This window comes from Leucopleurus acutus (assembly GCF_964270905.1).
Source record: "Leucopleurus acutus genome assembly, chromosome: 2".
Taxonomy (NCBI): Eukaryota; Metazoa; Chordata; class Mammalia; order Artiodactyla; family Delphinidae; genus Leucopleurus; species Leucopleurus acutus.
The window spans coordinates 158,187,485-158,212,884 of NC_139143.1; the positions used below are offsets into that span (position 1 = coordinate 158,187,485).

The following is a 25,400-nucleotide window of genomic DNA, read 5'->3' on the forward strand; positions in this document are numbered from 1 at the left end:
GGTCCAGGAAGATCCCACATGCCGTGGAGCAGCTAAGCCCTGCGCCACAACTACTGAGCTTGCGCTCTAGAGCCCGTGAGCCACAACTACTGAGCCCGTGCGCCACAACTACTGAAGCCCACAGGCCTAGAGTCCATGCTCCGCAACAAGAGAAGCCACCACAATACAAAGTCCGTGCACCGCAACGAAGAGTAGCCCCCGCTAGTCGCAACTAGAGAAAGCCCGTGTCCCGCTGACTACACATTAGCCCTGGGCTCCACCTGGAACTACTTCCTCTTTGCAAATTCAATTGCCACATCCGACTGATTACACCCAACTTTGTCCCATTTTTAGGTTCCTTCCATCCTCCTCTTGCTGCTCTTTGACTTCCTTAAGCCTCCCAGGCCTTGAACCTCTACTCTTTTCAAATCTATCCACGTCCTCCTGGCCCTCCTTTCTCAACCCAGCCTGGACCCCATGGTCAAGCAACTTCTTATGCATCATTCTCAACTCCCTGGCTGCCTTCACCTTTTCTCTGCTTCCACCTGAAAACCCCAACTAGGATCACAAGTTCTATACCCAGATCCCAAATGAGATCTCAGTGAATCCCAAATGGAAAAAAACCCTGCATAGCTGTGTAGGTTGGCACCACATCAAAACATACGACACCCAACCCAGCTAGTCCTTCAGGGCCGTCCTCAGTGCCGCTCGTCCTTCCTGGCTCTGCCTCCCTCCCTCCCTCCCTCCAGTACACATCCTCACCTTCTACTTTGGAGAGAAATCAGAGGCCCCCTTGGCAGAATTTATCTACATCTTCACTTCTATCCAGTCTCAAAGAAGAAGGGACACTCTCCTGCTCCTAAAGAGTCCCTCCATCTGTTTCTTGAGCCAATGCCCTCCTGTCAATTTAGGGACTTTACTCCATCCGGCTTCCTTTCCTTTCCCTTATTTTCAAACTCTGCTTCACCACAGCTCCTTGGAAACACGCTGAAGTCTCTAGCTTAAAAAACAAAACAAAGCAGAACACCCCTCTCCTTCCACCCTGTACTCCCCTCTGGCTGCCATTCTCTCTCTTGCTCCCAACTTGATCTGAACAACCAAATTTGCGTGTCAACACTTTTCTCTACTTCCTTCCCTTCTCTCCACTCTTCAATCCACTGCAATCATTTCCCGTGCCGCCTCTTCACTGAAATGGCCTGGAAAAAATCCCCATAACCACCTCCTAACTGCCAAACCCAAAGGGCACTTTTCTTTTTTTTTTTTTTAACATCTTTACTGGAGTATAATTGCTTTACAATGGTGTGTTAGTTTCTGCTTTATAACATAGTGAATCAGCTATACATTTACATATATCCCCATATCCCCTCCCTCTTGAGTCTCCCTCCCACCCTCCCTATCCCGCCTCTCTAGGTGGTCACAAAGCACCGAGCTGATCTCCCAAAGGGCACTTTTCATTCCTCATTTTACATGATCCCTCTGCTGCATCTCATGCTGTTAAGTTCTCCTTTTTTCCCCCAAACTCCGAAATTTTTGACACCAGAGCTCCTGGTTCTTGTCTGATGATTTCCCTTCATTCTTTGCTGGGCCCTCTTCCTATGAAAGATCTTTGAACACTGGCGGCCCCCGGGTTCTTTGGGGACCCTCCTCCCTTCTCAAACACCATGTGTCGGCTGCCAAATCCTAACTTGCTATCTCTCAGCTAGTGCTGTCTCTTGAGTATCCGATCTGCATATCCAACTGCTAGCTGCTATGAACAGCAGTCATTTATTATGTAATTATGCATTATGCTAAGCCCTTTAAATGCATCATCTCACCCATTTACAAATGAATCCAACCAAGAAGCGACAGTGAGGCGCCCCATGTCACACAGCCAGTAACTGAAGCCAGAATGCCGGCCAGGCATGCCTAACTCCAGAGGTGATGCTTTACAGCTACCCTGTTGACCCACAGGCACCTCAAACACAACATTCACAACACCTGGATTCACCGTCCTGTCCTCACTCCACCCCAACTGCTGCTCTCTGTTTGCTCTGCCAGATACACAGTCATCAGTGAAGTCAGAAACCTGGAGACATCCTTAGCCCCTCTCTCTTGCTCACCCCTTACATTCTGCTGATCACAAGTTATGTTGACTCTACCACTTCATTTCCTCAATCCTACCCCCTTCTCTCTTACCCTGAATTCCCCCAGTTTAAACCCTGATCCTCTCTTACCTGACCACTGCAATTAACAGCCTCCCTGCCTTCTCTCCTGCCCTTCCCCCAGCAACACGAGTGGCCTTTATAAAACATAAACCCAGCTAGTGGTTTTCCTTCCATATATCTGTATCACCCGCAGAATTATGCTGGAACGCCTAACACAGCAGAAGTAGCTTTCCATGCGTGGCCTATGCCTACCCTCCAGCCTTGTTTCCCACAGCTCTCTGCCTCCTATCCTATAGTCTGTCAATCCAAACTGGCTGCAGGTCCCTGAATATACCTACTCCCTCCTCTGCTTAAGCCAGTTTGAGCTGGGTTTTCTGACCCTTGCAACCAAAACAGTAATAATTAATCTAATAAGAGAGGTGGGACTGGAACTGACTGCCAGACTGCAAATTCTGCATTCTTCTTCCTATAACATGCTGTCTCTCACATCCTAAGGAAAGAGGACAAAGATGAGAGTCCTCTCCCACCACAGTACCTACCCTGTTCTAGACATGATGTCCCCCCCACCCTCCAGAACTATGTCATTGGCTTTACCTGGGAAATCATTGCCTGCAAGAAAGTAACCAGCCACAGCCCACCTTGTGATATACGACACTTCCCTCTCCTCCTTCCCAGAAAGTCCTCACCTGCACAAAGGAACAAGCCACAGTGCCACTGCGAAGCTGGTTCAGCAACGTCTCACAGACAGCAACATCAGGGACACTGGTCACCCCATCTGTGATCACAATGATACCTGGAGCAGGAAGCATCAGACTCAGACCTGGGGACCCTGGCCTGAGCAAAGTCACGGGGAGGCATCTGATGGACGGGGCGTCAGTGTCCACCAACCAATGTGTTTTATAATCCTCCAGCACCTTTCCTTCTCTCCTTCCCTCCCGTTCCTTCCTCTTGAGGGCTGGATCCCAACTTCCTCCTAAGTGACGACCTTGGTGCTCTACTCCTTCCCACTAGGGTCCATGACGGTTGTCAGAGCAGGGGGTACTTGAGATATACACTTATAAACACTTACCTTTTACAAACAAGGAAATAGACACTCTTCCCTGGGGCCCACTGATCCCCTGGAACCTCTATCTTTGCTGATAATGCCCCCTTCCCTTCTTGTATTCCCCCTTTTCCCCAATCCCACCGACATTCCTTCTACTGACCTGCACTAGAGTTTGACGGCAGCAACTGCAGTGCCAAGATGCCCTGACGGATCATACTGACCAGTCCAAGATCAGCTGTCACCATAGAGACTCCCACTTTCCGGCCCGGGGGCTCCCCTGAGTCTGGGGACTGGTCCTCTGCCTGGTTCAAGTTACAGAAAAGACAGAATGGGACAGATGGCACTGCTGCCCCCTCCACAGCAAAACCAGAATTTATAGCCCAGCATTGCCCAGGCCAGACGGGCCTAATCCTGTGAGGACCCCAATTCCCCTACTGTGCGGCCAAGTCCTGACTATGCTCCCTCCCCTAGTGTGTGCTTGGATACTGACCCTCAGATGGGCAGGGAGTCCAGCACCAGATGAAGCACCACACTGCACTGCAGCAGGGCTTCCCCACCTTTTGCCAATAAGGCCCCTTTTCCATATTTTTCCCATCGCCATTATGAAATGTCTTACACATCAATCAGATTAAGTCTTCAGACATATAGAACTGCTACCTGCCTGGCTACTTCTAGGATATCTAAAGGAATGAGAAAGTGCACTGTAGTGAGCCCAAGCAGCTTTATCACTGACTGTGCAAAATACTGCAGACCAAAGTCACCCATGATCACCTTCTCAGAGCCACTGGGGCAGAAGATGCAGGACTGAAAAAACACAAGCAAATTGCCTTCACGTTTTCTCCCAGCAAGAACGTGTGTCTTGGGGAGTGTATCTGAGTGCTCTTCAACAGGAAACCTGTTGTGTGCACTCACTAGCACTTCTTTCCTTGGCTCCCTCTGTCCCCGGCTTTTAGCCCTTTTTTTCTGCTGTCTTTTCCCTCTATAATATTTGGCTTGTCCTTCCTCTCTCCTCTCTGTCCCTAACAGCTCCTCTTTCTAAGTGGCCTCTACCCACTTTCTCTCCCACATACCTGGCTCTGGGGATCATACTGCTGCTGCAGCATGGTGGCCACCTTATCCTCAAAGAGACAGAGCTGCTCATACACCTGTTGCAGGAACATCTCCCGCTGGGAAGGGTCCAAAAGGCAGCCCTGGACCAGCACCTGAGAAGCACGATGGAAAGAGCAAGCCATGAAGGTCAGGGGGACACTGGGCAGTACCCCTCTGGTCTCCCTATTTATTCTCCACACTGGGCTTCCCCAAGCGTGGAGGCACCAGAAGATCTTCCAGTTTCCTCCACCTCGGCCTCCGGAACATTGTCTATAAGCTGCCCTATCTGGCCAGGCAAAGCCTTTCTCGTTGACTCATACTTTCGTATTCTTGCTGATTTCTAAGCACTGCACACAGAAGCTGTTCTGGACCTTTTCTCTTTTTTAAGCTCAAAATCTTATTCCCCCAGTGAATGCTCCTTCCTTCCTTTTACCCTCAGCAGATAATTCCCACCCCCCTCTTCACAGAGAAAGGAAACAAGTCAACAGGAACTACCCACTCACCCTAACCCTGAGGGTGTACTACTCTCCAACCCATCGAAAATGTCCTCAGTGTTTGCTAGACGTTTATATCTATGTGTTCTAGTTCTTCCTTTCAGGCTCAGAAGAAAAGATTCCTCTTCCTCCTTTTTCTCCCTAAAGCTAATCGCTCCATCTACTCTTGGATCTTTTATCTAATAGCTTCATTCTCTCTCCATGGGGTTTCCTTCCTTCTACTCTCGACATAAATAAGTGCCCCCATCCTAAAAATTTTATAAAGGCCTGGTGGTCCCTGTGGTGGCCCTCGGGATCTCTCCTCTCTCCCTGCCCCCATCAGACTCCTACAACCTGCCCACTTCTCCCCAACCCCTGCCCTCCCGTGCAACAGCTACTTCTTCTCTCTATTCAGAACTGGGTGAGTGGGTGGGGACAGCCAGAAGAGGGCAGAGCGGGACTCTGGACCACTAAAGGCCTGACTGTGAGAAGAGAAACAGAATCAGAGGAATAGTGGGAACTGGGGCTGTGAAAAGGTGAGAAAGATGCTCAGAGCTGTATTGTTTAGAAGAGTGAAAACTGGGTCAACCTAAGGGTCTAACAGTAAAGGTCTGGCTAAATATGTAGCGACAAAATATGATAAAATATGAAGACAAGTGGTCATTAAAAATTGTGTTTTCAAAAATATTTAGTGACATGGAAAAATGCCCGTATCACACGCTACAAAAGCAGGAGGTAGAACTGTGTGTTTAGCATGAGCCTGACGCTTCTCCTCTCTCTGGATGGGGGGGTGGTGGCGAGGGAAGTAAACACAAACTCAAAGAGAAGAAACACAGCCCACAACATGTCAATAGTAGTTATTTCTGGGTGGTTATTATGAGTGAGTTTGGTGAGTTTTTTATATTTTACGTATTTTTCCAATCTCCTTCACTGGGCATGTATTATAAACGTGACTTTTTGTTTGTTTGTTTTGAAAAACAGCAGGATGCATCTTGAGGGAGCTACAGAGACAAGTGAGGAAGCTGTCTGACTTCTTAGCTGACTTAGTGGCAAGTGGCCCTGGAGGCTTACCTAAGTTCTCACTCCTTGTCTTCTCCACAGCTGCTGTCCTTGTTCAGGACTTATATCCTCTCCCATGCTGCAATACTCTTCTGCCTGTTCTCCCCAATCCAGAATTTGTCCCCCATCCATCTTTCTCACTGGCCACAAACAAGTGTGACCTTCCTAGTGTTCACATCTGATCCTGTCACTGACATTCCAAACCTCCAGTGGTTCTCTACCCATGGCTAATAGTTTTAAAAGCTAACATTTGCATGTTTTCTATGTGGCAGGCACCGTTTTAAATGCTTGACATGTATTAATTCAATCACCATGCAACACTGGTACTGCTGACATCCCCATTTTGGAGAAAAGACCCAGATGCACAGAGAGGTTAAGTAACTTGCATAAGAACACACAGCCAGTAAGTGGTATAGCCAGGAAGCACATAAGGCACCGTTATTCCAGATCCAGTGCTCTTCACCACCACACTAAACTCCCCTACAGAATAAAGTACAAGTTCTTAGCCATGACATTCAAGGCCTTTCATAATTCTGCCCCCACTTATCTCTCCAGTCTCCTCTTTACCACCCCCCTAACCCTCCCCCCATCATTCAAACTTCATTGTGTCCAACTGAGCAACATGTAAGTCCCTAGAACCCCTGTGATTGAGAGCACAGTTTCATAGCTCTGTGTCTTTGCTTTTGCTGGCCCCTCTGCCTGGAAAGCCCATTTCCTCTTCTTTGAATAGTTAACATCAATTCATCCTTCAAGATTCAGTTCAAATGCCTCTTTGTCCAAAAGTCTCTCCTGTTGCTGCCCCAGGCTTGGCTGGGTGCTTCCATATCACGAGTCAAAACTTATCAGTGCCCTTATCACATTCAACTGAAATTACCCCCTTTAATATGTCTCCGCAACTAACTCTCAACCCCTCCCATCAGGACAAGGACAGGGTCTGATTCATCTGTGTCTCCAGGACCTAGCCCAGGCCTGGCATAGATCAGGCTTTAGTAAGTGTTTGTCAAAGTGAACCAAGTGTTGAGTGATTACCTAATATCCAGGCTTTTCCCGCCTTGACTGTGAGCACCTGCAAAGTCTGGGGATGTAGCCCACAACCAACAGTCCTAACACCTGCACTAGGAGAACACTTTAAACCAGGGCAGAGGGCTGGGATCCAGGCATGTACCAATTGCCTTGTGTATATTTCAGCCCCTCAGATACTGTTCCTTGCATCCCCCTCTCTCAAAGCCAGTTTGATAGCTAAGGTGACAATGAAGCCATCAGGGACAATTTCAGGGTAAGCCTCTACCAGTGAGTTGAGGGTGGTTAAGAGTAGATGAAGGGAAACTGGACCAATGCTTATCTAAGCCCAATACAGATATTCCAGTAACAGACTTGGCCATTCTCCAAAAAGGAGTGCCTTCTCATGGCCTGCTTGGGTGCTGGATAAGCCCTGTAATTATCTGTGTGGTCAGTGTTACACCCACCAGTTCACAGGGCTCTAGGAGAAAAATGACCCTCCTCTGTCCTTGGAAGAAATTATGTTTCTGGGTCTTTGTTTCTCCTGCTGGTAGTGCAAGGAGTTAGGACATTAGCTAACCTTCTGATGGAACTAAAGGGAGCGGGGGAGAGAAAACAGCCATTCAGCGGCCAGGACCAGAGACTTCGAGGAGGAATGAGAGGGGCATTTGTCCAGTCAATGCCAACTCACCTAACGCTATGGGAAGGCCCTGTAAGACCAGAGCAATGGATGCTTCTTAAGAGGACAGAGACTCACAGAGTTGACTAGGAACAGGTTCGAGGAGAGCTGGGGACTTTGGGCACGGACCGTGGAGACAGGATAAGGACTTGGTCAGTGGACTATCCGAAATTAGGTCTGAGGATACAAACTTGAAGAAAGGATGCAATACCTGGTGGGACTGCAAGCCAATGATTGAGGAGTAGGCCTGGATAGTGACGTAGATCTCAGGTTGGAAGTCGATGCAAGATCCAGGCACTCGGAAGGGCCGGAGCAGCCCGCCTAGGCAGCGGGAGAGGGCATGGAAAACTTCATCAAACAAGATCTCGCCTGTGGAATCATCCTGAGGGCAATGCAGAGAAAGGTCTCTCAAGGGTAACCAAAGGCAGCCCTGAGCGGAGGGCAGAAACAAGCAGCTTCCATGGGTCAGTGGGACTCTTAAGGTTGATCACACATCCAAATACGGTGTCACAGATGAATGGGATCTGTCTTCAAACACCCCCCACTCCTTCCGTTGTGTAAAGGAAACCTGTCTCCTTTCCAAAACGGCATCATTGTGGGATCATTCTTCACTTATCCCAGGCCCTTCCTCTTCTCCTCACTTCCCACCCAATCCTTTCTTCCCACTGTCTCCCCTCAACCAACCCCTTACCACAATGCCAGTAGACGGGCTGAGGTCCAGCTCAATGACAAACCGATACTGCCAGGCCAGGAAGGTGACCCGGGTGGATGGTACAAGGAGGAATGGCCTGGGGACCACCGGTTCCTCTGGCTGCCATCCAGGAGGCAGGACACTGAGGACTTCCAACTCCTGCTCAGACTGAAGCTGACAATTAAGACGGGGAGGAAAGGGAAGAGTCAGGAAGTCACCCCTTTCCTTCCAGGACCTGACTTCCATATCCAAAATGACACACCATTGGTTCTACCTTCTGCAACCCAACCAAGCACTCTTCCGAGCTGGAAAAACAATTAAACAAGATTTCCCCTGGGGAATCATCTTGTGGGCAAAGTCACTTGCCCCTCCTAGAATCAGACCCCTCAGAGTTAGTCTCCCCTCCTGTGTGTTTCCAGCACCCTCCTAAAAAAACAGATCCTCGGGGCTAGCCCTTCACATCCTGTGTGTCTCTGGGTCTCACCAGCATCTCCTGGGGCGTGGCCTGCACAGTCTGATGCAGGTGATTGAGGAACCAAGCCAGGCGAACATTTCGGGATATTCGATAATCCTTTTTCATCAACAGGAACACCTGCCCAGCTTCTTCCACCTGGGGACAAAGAGACATTTTAAAAAAATCCATAAAAATTCACTAGTTCCTAGTACATATAGATCATGGTGCAAGTAACTTGTCCAAAGAGCTCAGAATCCATTAGTGAGAGGCAAGGCAGCAGAAGTGAAACGTTTACCCCCACCTCAGTGCAAGGGCTTCCCAAGGATTCAATTCTCAACTCTTGGCTCCCATTCCCCCTATAAAGACCTCTATGTAGACCAAGTGACCTTTGCACATTTCAATGGATATGTGAGTTTCTCCTATAAACTCTAAGTTCTGTGAGGGTGGGGATTGTGTCTTGCTCTATTTTTGTGTCCCTGTGCTTAGCAAATTGCTTAAGAGAGCAGACAATAATGCCTGGCAGTTTCTCCTAATAAGCCTTGACAACAGCACGCACTAAAGGATCTTCACTGGGTGAATGGCAGCCTACTGAAGACCTCAAAGCCCAGCTTCTGTGGGTCACAGTCTCCCACCCACACCCTGCTCAGCTGTCAACGCTCTAGTTCCTTCCTTCCACTGCCTCATGGGCAGTCGGTTCAACTGTGTCCTAACAAGTGTCAGTTCCCTTGCCCGTGTCCTCACCTGTCACTACACAAGCCCGGCTAAATCTTGACTCAGGATGAATTTGACTTTCTTCCTTATCCACACAAATACCACACCAGCTGTACTCTGACAGAAAGAAACTTGTCACCTCGCCAGTGGTGCCACTTCTAGTGGCCTTTACCAATCCTTTTATTTCTCCCTGGTCAGTAACCTTTCCTTATTCCACTCAGGTTTTCCAATCTCTCAACCCCCGCCATCCCGGAAGATAAATGTGCCTACTGTTTCGCAGAGAAAATAAGGGTCAACTGGTGTGAACTCCTCCAATGTTTCCTCCAGATTAACCCTTATCTGTAACATTCCTTTACCCCCTTACTCTTGCCTCAGATGAAAAGATTACTCTCCTCCTGTTCAGACAAACTGCAAATTTCTCCTCCGGTGTTCCTAGTGAGGGGGAAATGACAGGCTGTGAGGAAGTGAGCAGAAGTCAGTGACTACCTGTTGAGAAACGGGATGTTGAAAGGAAGTGAAGATTTTTTTTTTTCAATAATGGGGAAATATGCATGGAGAAGAGATGGAAAAAGTCGTGGAAAAGCAATAATGAAGGGTGCCTGATGTCGGAGAAGAGTGTGGAGAGCAGCGATGCAATGGCTAAAGATGAAGGAAGTCTTTTTTCCTCAGAAGGCAAGCATAAAGAGGTATAGAAACAGATATTAGGAAATGGCATGGATGAGAGGAGACGGAAGAAGAGGGAAGGAACTCATATTTATTGAGCACCTAAAATACATCCAATTGTACACTGTAAAAGTTCAGTACAAGAATTTCAGACTCAAACAGCCTGGGTTTGAATCCCAATTCAGCCTCTTATTAGCTGTGAGATTGCGGAAAAGGTACTTAAACTATTTAAGCCTCAGTGTCCTCATTTGTAAAATGGAGATAAATCCTAATACCAATCTAATTGTGCTGTCCTGCAGATGAAGGGAAACCGTGCATATGAAGCACTCAGCATGGTGCATGGCACTTATAAGAATAAAATAGAAGTCAACTATTACAGGTTATTACCAGGCCCAGTACTAGGCTCTTTACCTAAGTAACTGCATTCAGTCTTCACACAAAACATTTAATAGAAAGCTGAAGTCCAAAAAAGTTAATTTCTCAGCAGAATTCTTAGCAGAATTCGTAGGCATAGGGCCAGAAGTCAAACCCAGGCTTGATGAGCTGCAAAACCCATCTACTGAGTGTGACAACTGGATCAAACTGGGGACTTAAGAGCAGAAAAGATTTAAAGTGGTTACAAGAAGGAACACGATGGGGGTTTATAAATAGAAAGGATGCTCTGACATAATCAAAAAGACAATTTAAACATCAATATGATGTGATTTAGTATTATTTTGTGTTTTGTCTCTGCACCATCTAAAATCACATTTTGGGAAATACTACTCTCTGTGGTACTGTTTCCCTGCACTGGCCTGGGGCAGGCCCTGGCTAGGACTTTGGATTTTATCCAAGAGTTAGGTCAAGCTACCAAACTCTTTTTTCAGCAGGGCAGTACTATTATATCTGCATTCAAAAAAAATTCCGTCTGGCTACCACATGACTTAGAAAGATCCCCTAACAACCAGGGGAGATGACAATGGCCGAGACCAGAGCTACTCAAAGCAGCCATTCTGTGAACTGCTTGAGACTGTTCCTGAAGAGACAAGTAGCTGTGTGCTAGAATGTAAAACCAGCACTGCCTTTCACTGAGAGAGTCTTGGAAAAGTCAGTTGAACTAACCTTCAAGACAAGTGATCAAGTGAAGTGAGCTCAACGGTACTTTAAGGAATCTTTAAAATAAGATGGACAAGGGGCTTCCCTGGTGGCGCAGTGGTTGAGAGTCCGCCTGCCGATGCAGGGGACACGGGTTCGTGCCCCGGTCCGGGAAGATCCCACATGCCACGGAGCGGCTGGGCCCGTGAGCCATGGCCGATGGGCCTGCGCGTCCGGAGCCTGTGCTCCGCAACGGGAGAGGCCACAACAGTGAGAGGCCCGCGTACCGCAAAAAAAAAAAAAGTGGACAAGAACTGGTGATTAACTGAAGTAGGGAGGAAAGTAACCAAAAGAAAAGCCAGAAAAACAAGGTGTCAAGGATGACTAAGGCAACATCAGAAACCAGTAAGTTGCAGGATGATTTCCGTTAGCTAGAGAAATCAGATATAGCTATTTCCCATCATTTCTAACCACCATCCCCCTCAAAAGGTCCCATCAAACTGAACGCTCTTATTGCCAAACTCCTAAAAAGACAAAAGGGGTCTACTGGCAAAGAAGGAAACTGCAGCAATTATCTGCCCTCTCTTTCTCTGATCCTTGGTCTCAAAAGGAGATACTCCCATAAATAAATAAATAGAAAAGACGGCCTTCTCCCTGATTAACATCTCGAAAATTCTGCCAGATTGCCTAATTTCTTTCCCACAGTGTTAGTCTATTAACTTGGGGATACTTACATATTGTACTGTAAAACATTTAATATTAACTTTTCATTGGTATTTTGTCAACACCCTTATAAGAAATTCAAGGCCTGATGGCTTCCATATGTATGATTAGAGCACCAATAAACACCATAAAATGTATTCATTTGCATTGGGCTTTGGCTTTCTCAGAGAAAGCGCAACTGTGCTCAATGCCAGTAGGCAACCTCTCCCTCAGGATTGGCTGAACTGGCGTGGGTATGATATTAGTGACCTCTCTCGTCTACAAGTTGACTATGCTGGATCCTTGCCAAGGTTCTTATCTAAAAAAGGAGGGGCTGGGCTCAGTATTATCAGAATAGGAAGGATATCCCAGTTCAGCAGCCCTTTCTGTTTATCACTCTATCCCCAGAGCCTGGTGCATTGCTTGGCAATAGGATGCTCAATAAAATTTTGCTGAATAAGTGAATTCACTATATGTTCTAAGCTAAGCAAAGCAAACGCAGCATTTAAAATGAATCACAGGCAGTACAACTTTTCTTAAGGTAAGGTAATCTTAACACTAGTCTCCATATTTTTCTTTTTGTTCTTCTTTGGTGCTTAGTGAAGACTTTTTTTCAAATGCCAGCCTGTTTCAGTTATGCAAGGAAATATCCAGGAAAGGAGTTTTGGCCCATATTGAGCCAGGGTTAAAGGAGGGAGCACCATAAGGACAGTTGGGGACACTTGCTCACTTCATCTTCTAGGACTAAAATTCTGGCCACTCTGGGTTTAATAAATGAACCTTTCCATGATTCCCTACACTGTTTGTTATCTCTGCTAGGCATTCACAAAGCAGTCTGGACTACTTAATAGCATCCACCACAGTTCATAATGAAGAATTTGTGTATTTTTTAATGTTGGTTTCCCCTACAAGTGTAGGAGCTCCAGGGAGGTAGGGGATGTCTGTATTGTTCTTTGTTGTATCTCTAGTAACTAGCGCAGCGCCAAGACACACTAAGGGTTTGAATATTTGTCGAATGAATGTATGAATGAGGGGAATTGCTCTCGCAAGCTCTATTTATTCTCTTCTCTATTTCAAGCTATGTTCTTAGTATCTTACCAGAGATTCCTAATTTTTCATTTTTTTCAACATCTGGCTTTTGTTGTTCAAGAGTTCTCATCCTTCCTCATCTGCTTTATGGAAAAACTAACCCAGTCTGTTGTTTGGACTTCGCCTCCCTGAAAGTTGTTTTTACCAAGCTTTTTTTCACTAGTATGTTCTTTACTGGTATCATCTGCTTTTCTACAATTCTGGAATCGGGGGAAGGGGAGTTGTGTAAACTTGAATAGATTTTAGACAGAATTACAGTATTATGGAAAGAAAATGTGATATGATAGCTGAGACTCTGGGCTTGAATTTTAGTTTCCTCCTCTATAAAATACCACCACCTACCCCAATGATGGGTGAAAGCACACTGTAAAGTTAAAAGTGTCACATAAATGCACATAGTAGTGGTAACAAGGTGCTGCTTCTTTGAGTCTGGAGGAAGTCCTGCACAGCCATTCCCCTCAGCTTTTTTGGCCCACCCCCACTTAGCTGGCAGAGTTGGAAATTTCTTCACACTGAGCCAGAGTCTGTCTTGTTGATATTACCTTGGCCTGCTCTTGAAATCTGTTCTCTTGAACATATCTAACTCACTTTGGGTTTTACCTCCTGAGGCCACACAGGGAAAACTCTGAACCTCTGCCAAAGGAGAAGCTATCAAACATCTGATGATGGTTCTGAGTCTTTGATTCTCCATAATAAACATCTCCAGGTTCCTTCAATGTAGCTCAAACGGCACGGTTTCGGGCTTCCCTGGTGGCACAGTGGTTAAGAATCCGCCTGCCAATGCAGGGGACACGGGTTTGAGCCCTGGTCCGGGAAGATCCCACATGCCGCGGAGCAGCTAAGCCCGTGCACCACAACTACTGAGCCTGCGCTCTAGAGCCCGCGAGCCACAACTGCTGAAGCCCGGGTCCCTAGAGCCCATGCTCTGCAACAAGAGAAGCCACCACAGTGAGAAGCCCGCACAACGAAGAGTAGCCCCCGCTTGCTGCAACTAGAGAAAGCAAAGCCCCAACGCAGCCAAAAATAAATAAAAATAAAATAAAACAAAAAGAAAACGGCATGGTTTCAAGTTCCCTCACTATTTTAGATCTTAGATCACGTGACTACGAATGAACTCTGGTTGGTCTACTTTTCAACTTAAAATGTGGGGGCCAGAATAGAGCACAATATCCAGGTGAGGTCACAGATTCAGAATCTCCTAGATTCTATTTACTTCAGGCGAAGCTTTACCATGCTACTGACCCAAGAAACCTCTCTGACTTTCTCGCTTCTGCTGCTGCTTAGACACATCCCCCATTCTCTCCTCATGCAGCTGGCTTTTTTGGGACACACACAATTATTCAATTCGTCCTATTACATTGGATAAATCCAGCCTATTTTCTATTGTGAAGCCTGACTACTGTTTTGTCTGCTAGTAAATCCCTTTCCCGCTTAACTTCCCTGCTAATTTGATCAGGATGCCATCAAGTCCTCATCCAAGTCCCAAGAGGACAAAGGCAAGGTGAGCATGCATTCATTTATCAGTCAACAAATTTACGGAGAGCCTGATACATGCTAGCACTGGGCTGGTCCTAAGGATACAATGGAAAGCAAAAATTGGCATTCTCTGCCCTCGCAAGATTTACCCTATAATGGAGGAAAAAACTAATCAAATAATCACTCTAAATACTACATTAATACAGACTAAGTGTGCCAAGGATAAGAATGTGGTTTTATGACAGCATGTAACAAAGTAACCTGACTCAGGCAAGAGTCTTAAGAGAAAGTGACCCTGAAGACTGAGCAGGGTTGGCCTAGTGAGGAGGGAAAGGGGAATGCACCAGATGGAGGATATAAACAAGCACTGTCCTATTAGAATATTTTCTTCACACTATTTGTTAGTAGGCTGCTTAATTCCACTGCTGTGCAGCTTCCATTTCTCCACCTTGTTTCGAAGGTTATTTTGAATGACAGACTGACTCTTCAAGGCCAAACTGAAGTCTAGCTCACCAATCAGTTCTTATAGAATCCACTCTCTTGAAACCAGGAACATTTCCTAACTCGAGTTTTCTCGCAACATTCCCCCCATACATGATCCTTCCAAGTCAACGACTATATTTTCACAAACATCATCTCTAAGTTTTCTTCACATTCAAGAGGTGATTTAACAGAACTAAAGACTCAAGAATTAATTAAAGCAGCTAGAATGGTATTTTTCCAAGTGTGATCCAAGGACCAGCAGCATCAGAACCACCTGAGGTGCTTGTTAAAATGCAGATTCCTGGGCACCATCCGAGACCAATTGAATTAAGAGCTGAGAGAGCTTGGGAAGCTATACGTAACAAGCTCCCCCAAGTGATTCTTCCACTTTACTGTTTGAATTCTCATTCTGAATTAGTTGTGTTCTCCCAGCACCCACACTCATATGGAGCTTTAATCCCTGATACTTAATCCTTCTGAGTCTGAAGTGCACTGGAGCAGTCTGGCAAAGGGAAAGCAGGGTTTCTAAGTCAGAGATCTGGATTTAAATCTGGCTCTACTACTTGCTATCTAGGTGAGCTTGGACAAGTTAGTTTTCCCAGGCCTCAGTTTCTTCATCTATAACATGTGGATAAGAATGTCTACTTCAGGGACTTCCTTGGTGGCACAGTGGTTAAGAATCCGCCTGCCAATGCAGGGGACACGGGTTTGAGCCCTGGTCCGGGAAGATCCCACATGCCACGGAGCAACTAAGCCCATGCGCCACAACTACTGAGCCTGCACTCTAGAGCCCGTGAACTACAACTACTGAGCCCAAGTGCCACAACTTCTGAAGCCCGTGCGCCTAGAGCCCGTGCTCCACAACAAGAGAAGCCACCGCAATGAGAAGCCCGCACACCGCCACGAAGAGTAGGTCCCACTCGCTGCAACTAGAGAAAAGTCCACGTGCAGCAACGAAGACCCAATGCAGCCAAAAATAAATAAATAAAATAAATAAATTTAAAAAAAGGAAAAGAATGTCTACTTCAGAAGGATGTTGTGGCAATTAATCAGGAGAGTCAGAACAATGATAGAGGAAGCCTATCATTCTTTGGAAAATTTATTGAGGCCTATATACCATTTATAGCAAGATGAATAAAACATTATCAGGCACTGTGCTGCATACCACGTATACCAGGATGAAGCAAACATTGTCCATCTCATTAATTTGTTGTTTGTTCATTGCCCCTGTCCCTTGGTGGTTAAGGTATAAATTATTCCTGGACTTTTCCAACCCCTGTGCTGTTTTCTGTTAACAGAATCCCACAAAATAATGTAGTCTCCACCTGCCCTTGAACCACTGTACTTATGCCAAAGTCCTGAACCTCTAGCACGGCTTCAACCTGAATCTTCTTCACCAGCCTTCTCTCTCACCCACCTCCATCTGAGTTCGAGCACCTCAGATCAAACGCTGGTTCTGCTGCTTATTAGTATAAGGCCTTGGTGAAGTTACTTACACTCTCTGTGCCTTAACTTCCTCATCTGAGAAACAGGGATAGTAAGAGTGCTTTTTTTTTTTTTTAAGATGTTTTTGATGTGGACCATTTTTAAAGTCTTTATTGAATTTGTTACAATATTACTTCTGTTTTATGTTTTGGTTTTTTGGCCGCAAGGCATGTGGGATCTTAGCTCCCCGACCAGGGATCGAACTCGCACCCGCACCCCCTACACTGGAAGGCTTAGTCTTAACCACTGGACTGCCAGGGAAGTCCCAATGGTGCCTATTTCACAGGGGTTTTCCCAGTATTAGATGATACTCAGTAAGCACTCGTGCTGGCTCTTCTCACTGCCACTGCGCCCACACTGGCAGCTGCTTCGTCTTAGTTCTCTGAAGGTCCTCAGCCCCTCCTTACCTCAGGATTTTCACTATTCCCTTTGCCTGTAATGCATGCGCTCTGCCTCTTCTCACAGCCACCTTCCACTCCTTCTTCCGGCTTAAATGTCATTCCTCTGAGGCTTTCTGATCCACCCCCTCCACTGAACGATTAGGTTAAGAACCCCTGTTAAACACTCATTCAATCTGTACTTTTCCTTTGAAGCGCTTATTATCATAATTCAACATGTGCACTCCATTAGAGTAGGGAATGTGTCTTACACTGCTCCACATCCACCCTGATAATTAGCACAATTCTGAGTCCATAGCAGCAGCATAAAATAATTTAAGTATCTGAGGAATGAATGACTTCTTAAATCTGACTATGCCCAATATTTCTCTCTTGGAATTGTAATAACACCTAACCATCAGTCACTTTTCTGCTCAGGGGCAAAACTCTTCACTCCCTTTACCTTCTGAGATAAAATTTTCAGAAATGTAAATCAAGAATTCAACAAATGAACTTTTGGCTGAGTGAGACTTCCAGGAGCGTATGTCTTGACTCCAAGTTCCCTTAGATCTGCACTGCTCAATATGGTAGCCACTACCATATGGGGCTGCTGAGCACTAGAGATGTTGCTGGTCCAAAGTGAGATATGCTGTAAAATACACTCTGGATTTTTAAGACTTGGTACAATAAAAGAATGTTAAATATCTCATAATTTTTAATATTTATTACATATTGAAATGATGTTTTGGAAATAATGGGGTTAAAGAAAAATATATTATTAAAGTTAATTTTACCTGCTTTTACCTTTTAAAATGTGGCTACTAGAAAACTGACATATATGCCTTGCATTGGATGCAATGCTGTTTTAGACTACCTGCCTAACAGGTATGTTGTATTTCACCACAACATCCCTCCATTTTTTCTCATTTTAATCCATAACAAAACATACTCCAAATACCTTCATCGGTTTTCCTCAATGATATTTCTGATGCACAGGCTACTCCATCACCCCTGTCAACACATCTGATCCTTTTTAATAGGGTAGTTTCCTACAACCATATTTAATCTTGGGGCTCGCGACATCGTACTGGAGATTTACCATCCTGTGGCTACTTTATTATTTATACTGTAAACATTATGACTAAGAACGCAAGATCTACAGCAGACCACCAGTTTTGGAGTCCTGGCTCTGGTACTTACTAGCTGTGCAACTTTATTACTCTTAATATCTATCTCTGTGCCTCAGTTTCCTCAACCGAAAAATGGGGATGATAATATTGTCTACTGCATAGGGTTCAGAGTATTAATTGATGTTGGTAAAGTGCTGAGATGGTCCCTGACACACAGTAAGCATTCAATAAGTAATGACAACTATCTGCATCATACACATCTCTCACCCTTCCCATCTACTCATATATTCTCTTGTAACACTGCGCCCCTCTCCTAGTGACGTTGTTCTTTCCAAATCTGAGATTTTACACTCAGATCTTCTAACTCCAAAACTCTGCTACACCCCAGCTGAGAGTAGCACTTGGGTAAGGTATTTCTCTCGATTTTCAGTTCCTTACCTGTAAATGACAGTGGGTATTGCCACCTTCCTTTGCACAAGTTTGAATGACACAATGTATATAAAGTTCCTTGCATGGTCCTTGGCACCTTATGGATACTTTATTTGCATTTTCTGATTTAAAACATGTGACCCTAACAATACACCAATGATAAGTACTTTATGGAGAAGGAAACAGGCCGGGAAGTCAAGACTTGCCCGGAGTTGCACAGATAGTTACACGGCAACGCCAATACCGGAACGAGGCTTCTCTCTGAGTCAAATGTTTTTTCATGAAACCAAAGCTGCTCTCCAAAAGCATGAGCGCTAGAACTAAATTCATGCTGTTTATGGCACTCCAATATTTGAAGAAATGCAGCAACTGGCAAAGCTGCCCACTGAAACTGCAACGGAAAATCAAAATACAGGTTTTCTTAATACCATTTTGAGGTCAAAGAACCCGAGAGCCCTAGAGTTGGCGTCGTGGATGAAATTTCGGCAAACAAAACAGCGACAAGCTCCTCCGCTAGGCCCCCCGGGAAAGTGCGGGGAAGGAGATAACGAATGTTTGGGCTTCGGGATGACCCGGCGGCTCCGTACCCGGAGGAGGCCACGGCCGCGCCCGGCCGCCGGACCCTCCCCCTCGGATCTCGGGACCCAGCGCTGCGCCCGCCCGCCCCTCACCTCCGGCTCCGGGCGCTCCGAGGCCATCACACAGCCCTCCCGCGCCGGCCCGGGCCAGTGAAGCTGCTCCGCTCGTGACCCCTGACCCGGTGGCCTGGCGACCAGCGGGACAGGAAGTGAGGGGGAGGGCCGAGTCCTGAGCTTTCTGATTGGCTGACTTGGGAAACGGAAGAGGAAGTCTTTGACACCGCCCCTGTTGCCGCAATGCAGGTGAGGGCCAGGTTGGCGCTAGTGACCGCTAGCTAGCTTCGGGTATCGGGGACCGAGAGTGGGCTGGCGGAGGAGGGAGTAAGGAGTTGGGGCTGAGAGGAGTGGGTAGAGCCCTCGACCGTCGAATAAGGGGACGCGCGATGGGGCAGAGGCCCACTGGCGAGGGAGCGGCGCAGATGAGAGATGGGGGTAGAGCCCGGCTGACGGGAGACAGACTGCGGTTAAGTCGGGAGGGAGAAGGCAGCACTGACTTGCTAGGGTGTGGGAAAGGATCAGGTCGTAATTTGGGAAGGTTGAGGTGCAGTCCAAGGAAGACGACTCAAGAAAGTGGTGGATCGGCTCAGGCCCCGGCCTAGGCTGTTGGATGGCCGTTGTCGGATGCCGACCGAACAGGTAATCTGTAATTGGAGAGAAGCCCGAGGGTGGAAGGAATTGTGGGACCGCGATGGCCAAAAGCCAGACTAATATAATCTGAGGCCGTGGGTGGAACCCAGGATCAAGGCTTCTGTCCTGCACGTTGACAATTTGCTAAGACAGTTTTGCTTCATTCTTCCTAGTCTGTGCCCGTTTTTCATTTGTCACTTAGTTTCTTGCAGCTGGTAGCCTCTCCGTAAGTTTTTATAGGTTGACTAAGCTTGTGAAAGGGGCACAGGAATATTGGCACAGAGATAAAATGAGTGCAGATTAATTTAGCAAGGAGGAGGTTGAAGGAGCAAAGACTGAGGGCAAATGAAGGTGGGGGATGGCAGCGGTGGTGGCGGCGGCAGTGGCAGGTATTCAGAAGAGCCTTCATGTGTAGGTAGATTTTCCAGAGATTGTATCATGGGCAAGAACGGCTACACTCACCGGCAGGTTTTAGGACAGAGGAAGTCAGAGTATGTATGCTGCAGAGGTGCCCAAAAGACAATAAACCCCAGGCATTAGGTCTGGTGAAAATTACTCAGTGGGAGAGAATAGAGTGTACCTAATACAGAGAAAAACCAGGCCTGGATTAGGAGCAATGAGAGAAAGGAATCAGTAGGTAGGAGGAATTGAGGTCAGATGAATGGGTGTAAAGGTCTAAGGGTTGACGCTGTCTGTAACCCTAATACCAAAGAAAGTAAACAACCTGGCTCTCACTGTGCCAATGAGATCCTGTGTCACTGGACTGGTATCGCACACTGTCATCCTGGCTTTTCAGCCTTCCTCTGTATGTGTCATCCTCACACTCATCTGAGTAACCAACCTATTCCTATTGGTGCAGAGGGAGGAGAAGCAGCTTGAGGCATCATTAGATGCACTGCTGAGTCAAGTGGCTGATCTGAAGAATTCGCTGGGGAGTTTCATTTACAAGTTGGAGAATGAATATGACCGGCTGACCTGGTAAGGGTTGCCAGGGCAAGCTGGGGAGGGCTCCATGGATGGGGGGCCAGGCCACCTGCTGGATAGGACATCTCCAGTGACGTAACCATTTATCAGTTTGCAAACATCTCTTGATTTAGAAAGAGTTGGGTTTCCCAACATTTAACACTGAAGTTGGCTTTGGGCCCCCATGGTAAGGAAGTAGAGAAATGCCCAGTTTCCCAGCCCAGGTTCTCACTAGCTTTTTTTTTTGGCGGTACACGGGCCTCTCACTGTTGTGGCCTCTTCCGTTGTGGAGCACAGGCTCCGGACGCGCAGGCTCAGCGGCCATGGCTCATGGGCCCAGCCTCTCTGCGGCATGTGGGATCTTCCTGGACCGGGGCACAAACCCGCATCCCCTGCAGCGGCAGGCGGACTCTCAACCACTGCGCCACCAGGGAAGCCCCTCTCACTAGCTTTTGATTCTCATCATTTGACTTCTCTGGGAGGAGGTCCTCCCGCAGTGGGTCCTCCCACTACAGTATTCATACTGGATCTCTTGCCATGGATGTTGCTGAGTCTTTTAGGTCCAATCTACTCTGGAAGTGTGGATACTATTTTTAGGCCAGAAGGGAGACTTTTACCCAGTTTCTGAAGTTTTAGTGATAATAGTGTAGCCATGGTTCCTATTGTGCCATTGTCCTTACCCCCATTCAAATATAGTAGTCCCCCCTAATCTGTGGGGGATAAGTTCTAAGACCCTCTGTGGATGCCTGAAACTGTGAAAGTACTGAAACCTATACTGTATATACTATGTTTTTTTTTTTCTATACTAATGGGGTGGGTAGTGTATACAGCATGGATATGCTGGACAAAGGGGTGATTAACGTCCTGGGTGGGACAGAGCAGGATGAAGCAAGATTTCATCACGCTGTTCAGAACAGCACCCAGTTTAAAACTTATGGATTGTTTTTTTCTGGAATTTGCCATTTAATATTTTTGGACTGTGGTTGACCACGGGTAGATGAAATCTCGGAAAGTGAAACTGCAGATAAGGGGGGCCTGCTATAATGACCTGCCTTTCTTCTCCATCTGTATCAGAAACTGAAAGTGTGTCCCTCTTTCTTAACCCCATAATCCCTGTGCGCCAGGCTAGTTCCTGCCCAGGCCAGCCGTAGGGCTATGAGTGTTTTGGGGGTGAGTCTGGGTATTCCTAGTCTGAAGGACCCCCTTTGAGGCTCCTTTACTGGGAACATTCTGACACCTTCTTTCCACCACCAGGCCATCTGTCCTGGACAGCTTTGCCTTGCTCTCTGGACAGTTGAACACTCTGAACAAGGTCTTGAAGCATGAAAAGACACCACTGTTCCGTAACCAGGTCATCATCCCTCTGGTGTTGTCCCCAGACCGAGATGAAGATCTCATGGTAAGAGGAGGAGAGGGGTGCAACTTGGGAAATTAAGTTCTTAGATGAGGACTGAGGGCACAGTGGTTGGTTGGCTATTCTAGAAGTTCTGAATCTGCAGTAGTGTGTGGCAGTAAGAAGCGAGGGCTGCATTTCGGAGGCTTTGCTTTTTGTCCTTCTGGAGTTGGGAGAGCCATTCCCAAACTGAATTAATCTGAGGCATATGTCACCAAGACAAAGACCTTTTTCCTCCAACACCTGTCTTGAGCAGAAAGTATGTTCTTTTGTGACTTTTTCTTTTTTTGTTTTGTTTTGTTTTGTTGTCGTCGTTGTTTTTTGGCTGAGCTGCGCGGCATGTGGGATCTTAGTTCCCCGACCGGGGATCCAGCCCGTGCTCCCTGCAGTGAAAGCACGGAGCCTTAACCTTTGGACCACCAGGGAAGTCCCTGACTTTTTCTCTTTCAATCTTTGATTTAAATGTGTCAGAAAGAGGTTTATCCTTAGGTCTGGTAGAGATAGGGGAGTGAGTAGACAGAACTGAAGGATGGAGTGAGGGGGATAGTGTCTTAGGAAACCAGATATTGTTAGTCTCAGGTTGTGTTTTCCCTGAAAATGCACTGTTTGCCTGTGGAAGGAACTATGTATATATCAGGCCAGATTGAATCTTCTTGGAGTGCAGAGTAGGATCAATAAAATCTGTGTGTTACAGAGGCAGACTGAAGGACGTGTACCTGTTTTTAGCCATGAGGTGGTCCCTGACCATCTGAGAACCAAGCCTGACCCTGAGGTAGAAGAGCAAGAGAAGCAGCTGACAACGGATGCTGCCCGCATTGGTGCTGATGCAGCTCAGGTTGGACTGAGTCACTGCCCTGCTGCCCCCACCCCGAATTTTATCATGAGAAGCTGGGCATTACCACCTCTGTATGGTAGGGATGCACAGCTGGTTACCCCTCAGTTGCCCCTGGAATAGCCCAAGGAAGAAACTTCCCCGTAATCATTTCTTGCTTGCCCTAATCTCTGCACAAATTTATGTGTGTTGCAGAAGCAGATCCAGAGCTTGAATAAAATGTGCTCAAACCTTCTGGAGAAAATCAGCAAAGAGGAACGAGAAGCGGAGAGTGGAGGTATGGAGGGATTGGTGGCAAAACGGAGGAGGAAAGAGGGATAAGATCAATAGGAAGGGTGGTGTTGGTAGTGGTGAAGTGAGGACGAAAGGATGTGCTGCTTGGGAAAAGGTATGCGTCCATTCTGTTAGCCTTTTGTATTTCTGGCCAGCCCTGGAGCAGGTGGAGGAAATGGGCAAAGGGAGAAGGGAGTATTCTGAGATAGTCATGGGGGTCCTCTGGCTCTTCCTCTGGGCTGCCAGGGAGCCTAGATTCTGCTGAAGTCAGAACTCAAAGCCCTGGTACCCATACTGGTCTTCCTGCTGCTAGGTTCGGTCCAGGGCCAGAGGCATACCTCGGGGTCCCCACTTACCTTTTTCTTCAGGTCTCCGGCCGAACAAGCAGACCTTTAACCCAGCAGACACCAATGCATTAGTGGCAGCTGTTGCCTTCGGGAAGGGGCTGTCTAATTGGAGGCCTTCAGGCAGCAGTGGTCCTGGCCAGCCGGGCCAGCCAGGAGCTGGGACAATCCTCGCAGGAGCCTCAGGATTACAGCAGGTGCAGATGGCAGGAGCTCCGAGTCAGCAGCAGCCAATGCTCAGTGGGGTGCAGATGGCCCAAGCAGGTCAACCAGGTAAGGTGACAGGGATTGGCATGGTGGCAGACCTTGAGCAGGGAAGTGGGAATAAGCTGGGTTATCTGGGGCCCCAGCGTCCCCAGAGCTGGAGATATTCTCCTTTTCTCCCTTGGACTGTGACCCAGAAAAAAAACTTTTGGAGTAAAAGTCTCATTTGAGACCCTTAATAGGTACCAGACAATGAGGAAGAACTTTGACAAGCAGAAACTGCTCTCGCCTCCCACCCCATCTCAGACCTCGGTCTCAACTACCCTTCTGTCCCTTTTAACTCTGGGTATTAGGTGTGTTCTCACTGTCTTGTCTTAGGTAGAAAAATGAATGGCCAGACCTTCATTAGGACCATTGGGTAGGTGTGTTGGGAATGGACAAGCAGGCAAGTTTCCCAGTGCTGCGTGTATTCCTTTCTCTGTATCCTGTCTCTCCTGCTCGCTTTTAGTAATTATAAGAACAGCCTGGCAGAGTTCAGATGCAAGCAGCTAGAAGAGGTATTTTCTTCCAAGCTGTCCAGACAAAGGGACAATTAAAATAAGAGAGAACATAGCACTCTTTTACCTGTGACATTAAATGGGGGTCCCACAGATTTAGTTCTCTTTTTCTAGGAGGGGGTGAGCAGGAGCCAGGTGTGTTCCAACCCCTCCCACTATTCCTCCTCCTAGACACCTTCAGGGAGAGGGCTGGACGAAGAGCCATACCTCTGAGCCTTGCCGTCCAGGGTCAGATGCCACAGAGATTCTGAGATGATAGCGGAGGTGCAGAAGGGAACCTGAGGGACCACATTTCTGATTTACCATGAACGTCTTACTGTGCTTCAGGTGTCTTTCTTCATGTTCCTTTTAGGGAAAATGCCAAGTGGAATAAAAACCAACATCAAGTCGGCTTCCATGCATCCCTACCAGCGGTGAGTGTGGCCGACAACCTCCACTCCCAGGTGCTCTTTGCAGAGTTGGGCAGTGAAGCTGCCTTTTGCCCAAAGCTGACCTAGATGGGTATAATAAAAAGAATACGGGCTTTCAGCCACAGACAGATCCCATCTCCACTGCCGACTAGCTGTGTGACTTTGGGCAAGTGACCTAATTTTTCTGAGCCGGTTTTCTTGTTTATAAATGGTGATAATACCTACCTCATAGGGTTGTTGTGAGGATTAAAATGGGGAAATGAATGTAAAACACTTGGCACAGTCTATGAAATAATGGGTATTCAATAAATGAGAGTTTCTACAGCCACTTCTCCCCACTGCCCCCTCTTCAGTCCTCGATCCAGAACTTATCCTGATCTGATACTGCTTCATGTCTGTGGTGAGCTGATGGACACAAGATCATGGACCGCTCAGCTCTGTTTGAAAGCCTGTGCTTATTTCGTGCTGCCAGAAACGGTGACAGCCTCTGTGTCCTTAGAGGCCTGTTGTCTCCGCAGGCCTTCCTGCCCAGATTCCATCCTGGCCATCTCTCCAAGCTGCAGGTGACGAGGCTTCTGGTCTGAGACAGACCGTCCACTTGTGGCTCTGGAGAAGCTCAGGCCTGCTCTGTTCTCCATCCTCTGAGAAGCCAGTTGAGCTCTTATCTGGGAAATAGTCACAAAGTACCCTATCCTTTACCCTACACCTCACACACGAAGGAAGATGTTGAAGGCCCGGTATATGGGGGCTTCTTCAGGAAGTGGCTCTACCAGGCAGGACTATGTGAGAAAGGGTTTTTCTTAGCAGATGAAAAAGTCCCTTGTTCCCCAGACTCTTTTTTTCTTATTTTAGAGGGAGAGGGGAATTGCACCTCACACCATCTTTCATCATGGTTGAGTTATCCTCATAATTTGCCTGGTTCCTGGGC

The 25,400-nt window shown here is 47.1% G+C and overlaps 2 protein-coding genes across 4 annotated transcripts in view; one reads left to right on the forward strand and one right to left on the reverse strand.

The window, feature by feature from the left end:
* The window catches only part of SZT2 (SZT2 subunit of KICSTOR complex), a 50,401-nt gene extending 31,430 nt beyond the window's left edge, over positions 1–18,971 (reverse strand). Inside the window, exons 1-7 of the mRNA XM_082834383.1 lie at positions 18,903–18,971; positions 8,643–8,768; positions 8,159–8,332; positions 7,679–7,849; positions 4,239–4,370; positions 3,329–3,470; positions 2,810–2,916 (exon numbers count right to left, since the gene is read on the reverse strand). Of these exons, the coding sequence (XP_082690509.1) occupies positions 2,810–2,916; positions 3,329–3,470; positions 4,239–4,370; positions 7,679–7,849; positions 8,159–8,332; positions 8,643–8,768; positions 18,903–18,929 (879 nt within the window). The 5' untranslated portion in view covers positions 18,930–18,971. The remainder of the gene's footprint in view (positions 1–2,809; positions 2,917–3,328; positions 3,471–4,238; positions 4,371–7,678; positions 7,850–8,158; positions 8,333–8,642; positions 8,769–18,902) is intronic.
* A 72-nt stretch (positions 18,972–19,043) lies between these two features.
* Positions 19,044–24,822, forward strand: MED8 (mediator complex subunit 8). Of its 3 annotated transcripts, none has more exons than XM_082832517.1 (7): positions 19,044–19,112; positions 20,356–20,474; positions 21,714–21,858; positions 22,547–22,687; positions 22,880–22,961; positions 23,326–23,574; positions 24,415–24,822. In XM_082832517.1, exons 1-7 carry the CDS (start codon positions 19,107–19,109, stop codon positions 24,477–24,479), a joined length of 807 nt encoding a protein of 268 aa, XP_082688643.1. In that variant the 5' UTR covers positions 19,044–19,106; the 3' UTR covers positions 24,480–24,822. The 3 variants fall into 3 exon arrangements, with proteins under 3 accessions (XP_082688643.1, XP_082688642.1, XP_082688644.1); XM_082832516.1 differs by lacking the exon at positions 19,044–19,112 and adding an exon at positions 19,318–19,505; XM_082832518.1 differs by lacking the exons at positions 19,044–19,112; positions 24,415–24,822 and adding exons at positions 19,318–19,505; positions 24,234–24,383.
* Positions 24,823–25,400: the final 578 nt, after the last annotated feature.